The sequence below is a fragment of the Apaloderma vittatum genome, unplaced genomic scaffold (assembly GCF_000703405.1).
Source record: "Apaloderma vittatum isolate BGI_N311 unplaced genomic scaffold, ASM70340v1 scaffold1052, whole genome shotgun sequence".
NCBI classification, from domain to species: domain Eukaryota; kingdom Metazoa; phylum Chordata; class Aves; order Trogoniformes; family Trogonidae; genus Apaloderma; species Apaloderma vittatum.
The window spans coordinates 3,555-6,801 of NW_009703898.1; the positions used below are offsets into that span (position 1 = coordinate 3,555).

At 51.5% G+C, this 3,247-nt stretch overlaps 1 protein-coding gene across 1 annotated transcript in view; it reads left to right on the forward strand.

Annotated features, from left to right (window-relative positions):
- Positions 1-105: 105 nt before the first annotated feature.
- The window catches only part of CCDC63 (coiled-coil domain containing 63), a gene marked incomplete at both ends in the record, with an annotated part of 3,557 nt that continues 415 nt past the window's right edge, over positions 106-3,247 (forward strand). The window contains 5 exons of the mRNA XM_009864792.1: positions 106-269; positions 420-609; positions 1,703-1,822; positions 2,313-2,494; positions 2,994-3,175. Coding sequence (XP_009863094.1) covers positions 106-269; positions 420-609; positions 1,703-1,822; positions 2,313-2,494; positions 2,994-3,175 — 838 coding nt within the window. The remainder of the gene's footprint in view (positions 270-419; positions 610-1,702; positions 1,823-2,312; positions 2,495-2,993; positions 3,176-3,247) is intronic.

Here is a 3,247-nt window from a genome sequence, read left to right on the forward strand (position 1 = left end):
AAATTGCTGGAGGTGACGGTGTCACGAACCCCCACATCCAGCCCCACCATCCACTACTGCTGCTCGCCTTTGCTCCTGTCACCAAACTCTCCCTCTCTGTGGCAGAAGAGAAGGCTTTTATCGAGGCGGAAGTCTTTGGACTCCCCTGGAATGGAGAAAGAACATCTGGCTGAAGCTGAGATCCAGAGACTGCAGAAACAGCTTCAGATAGCAGCGAAGAAGAGGCAATCTTATGGTGAAAACGTGAAGCGCCAAATGCAGGCTCAGGAGTGAGTGCAGCTTCGCTTGGCTGCGTTGTGCTTGGAAAGTCCCCTCCACACGGAGATCTGGGGTCCGGTGCTGAGATCGGAGGGGTAAGGACCTGCTCCGGTATTGCAGGTGGGGTGTGCTAATTGTCATTTGTCACTGCGTTTTTACAGGAAAGAAGTAGAGTCGCTGACTGAAGAACACAAAGAGGTGTTATTAACACTGAAGCAGATCACCTCCCAGAGAAATGTGATGCTGGATGACAGAAATCGCAAGGAGATCCAGTGCCTTTTGCAGACCAAATGCCAGTATGATTCTCTGATTAGAGAGAGAAGAGCCCTGTTAGCTGACCTGGACAACCAGGTAAGAGCATCTGGACCGTTCCTCCGCTGAGCATGGTAGAGCAAAGCGGGGTCACAGAGTGAGCCCCATAGCTGATACTCCTCCATGCAAAGTACATTTGATTCAAGCCTTGGAATATAACGATAAATGGGTAGATCCAGCCTCCCATTCAAGACAGCAGCACTGGCTGGAAAAGTAAGGCCCGACTCTCAACCTCGTGGTCCCACGGGGCTCTGCATCGCCTCGTCGATGGCACACCTGCCCAGGATCAAGCAACATCCCTCTGCTTTTCCCTTGGATTTTCTTTTTTTTCCTCCTGAAATAGAGGCAAAACGGGAACATTTCATTGTCCTGCCTGCCTGGCAAATAAGAAGGGCAGCATCTGTGAGATGTCCCATCAATTCTCCTGAGGACAGCCTGCTTGGATTTAGTCAATGGCGGGGGGGGAGGCCAAGGAAAAGCCAGTGCTACAGAAATGACAGGTCCCTGCAGCTTTCTGCTCCAGACAAGCAGCCCATGGCAGAAGTCAGAGCACATAGTTGGGTAGTTTATGGTTGCTAGAGGTGCTGCAGAGCTTTCCACAGCAGGGTTAGCTTTCAGTCAGGCATCTCTTGACTGAGTCATACCTCTCCCACCTGCCCCCCTCTTTGTTGTTCTCCAACTACTTCGTTCTTCTTGTGGATTTATTTATTCTGGCAGCTTCCCACATCTGGCAAAAGTTTTCCTCCACTCACTCCCAGGGAGGACTGCACAGATCCCTGTCTGACCTGCTGTCATACCACTACCAAAAACCTTTCCTCATTGCCTCCTCCACTCTACTTGGAGAGCTGCTGCCGTGTTCAACACCTGCTGAATTCCCCTCCAGAGGCAGCTGCATTTTCTTCACGACAGGAAAATAAACCCATTCCTAGTTACAGCTTATGTTTCTGCGTGTGCAGAATGGGATCCTTTGGGATCAAAGCTGCCTCTATAACTGTGAGCTCATTAATGACCACGGTTGCTGTAGTTCAGGTCAGCACAGGGTGTTTTTTTTTGTCTAAGTGTCCTAGTGAGAGTCCAGAAAGTAGGGGTGGAGATTATACTTAGTTTTTAATTTTTTTCTCTGTGTGCGCAGATATTAGAGCTAGAAAAAAAGATTGCGAATCAAAACCCGATTGCAGTGAAGGCAAGGCAAGCGAAGAACAGCCAACGGCTGCAAAAGCAGATTGAGACACTGGAGAAACGTCTAAACCATGTAAGTGAACATTCTGCAGACCATTGGAGGTGCAGGGCCATGCTGGGGGCTCAGGGCTCTGTGCTTTTGCCATTTTAGTTCAGGACAAAGGGTGATGGTGCAAATGCAGTTGCTTGACCAAAGCCGCGTAAAGGATCTGGCTTGTTCCCTTGGCCTGATTACTTCCAGAATATCTGAAAGGCTCCTGCAAGCTTGGGGACCCAAATACAGGCACTTGTGTCGTGCCAAGAAGCCTGAAGGTCTGCATCTGTTTAGTGATAAAACCAAGCTGCCTGAAGCCACCTTGCCTTGGACAACACCTGCTCCAGGTCTCTGCTGTGATCGGTCTGGCCAGCTGTTGCCTCTCCAGTCTTGGGGAGGAGGGTAATGCAGGACCAACCTAAAATCTCTTGGGCCGGTGTTTTTCTCAGTCCTAGTCAAGTGCTTTCAGTAAGGACTTGAGTCCCCCAGTCCTGCACCAGCTTCAGACCTTTTGCTTCCCTCTCCCCAGGTCACCGTCCGTTACGATACCATCATGACCCAGAATAGAGAGCTCCAAGAGGAGGTCAAAAGCCTGCGAATTCGGAAGGCTGTTTTGGACAACTTCTGCTTGAAGCTCCATGAGAAGCTGAATCAACAGAGGAGAAGGATGAACGCTGCCATTGAGCGAACTGCAGAAGCCTGCAATCAGCGGTACGGGGCCTTGCGACACACTTGAACTGCAGAAGCCCACAATCAGCGGCACGGGGCCTTGCCACACACTTAGCATTGACGGGTGGTGACGAGTACTGATGTAAAGAGGGACCAACCGCAACTCCAGAGAGAGGGTTCACTGCTCTTGTCCAGAGCGGGGTGCCAAGGGTCAGGTGCCTGGCCAGGGCGGGGAGACTAGTACCTCCAGGGTCATTTACTCCACCTATCCCAGAGGTTTCTCAGGATGGAGAAGGTTGCCTCGTGGAGCAGTCCCTTCTGTCCCGCACGGGCCGGGGTACTATGTCCAAAACCAAATCCCCACCAAGCGCTGTGCTGGCTTGCTGCTGGCCTTGGGCTAGCACCCATGGGGGTGAGACCTGGGCGACGTGCACAGCATCATGGGGGCTTTCGTAGGTCCAGCATGGAGATGCACAGGAATGGCCAGGAATACAAATCCTTCTACCCACACATGGTGTAACTCGCTGCTCTCTGCGTGCAGGTCGGAGAATCTGACAAGGATTGCAGAGATGAATAAAAGGCGCAACCAAGAAATTATCCAGTACAATATTGAGCTACAGCAGCGGAAACTTGACCGCAACCCGGAGTCCAAACTGAAAACCTTCATGTTCACCAAGTTGACAGATAGCTCTGAACGGGAGGAACAGGCCAAAAAGAGAAAAGGTATCAGATGAGAGGAACCACGTGCAGCTGGGGCTGCAAACCAGGAGCCTACAGGGGTCGAAAGGGGGGTGC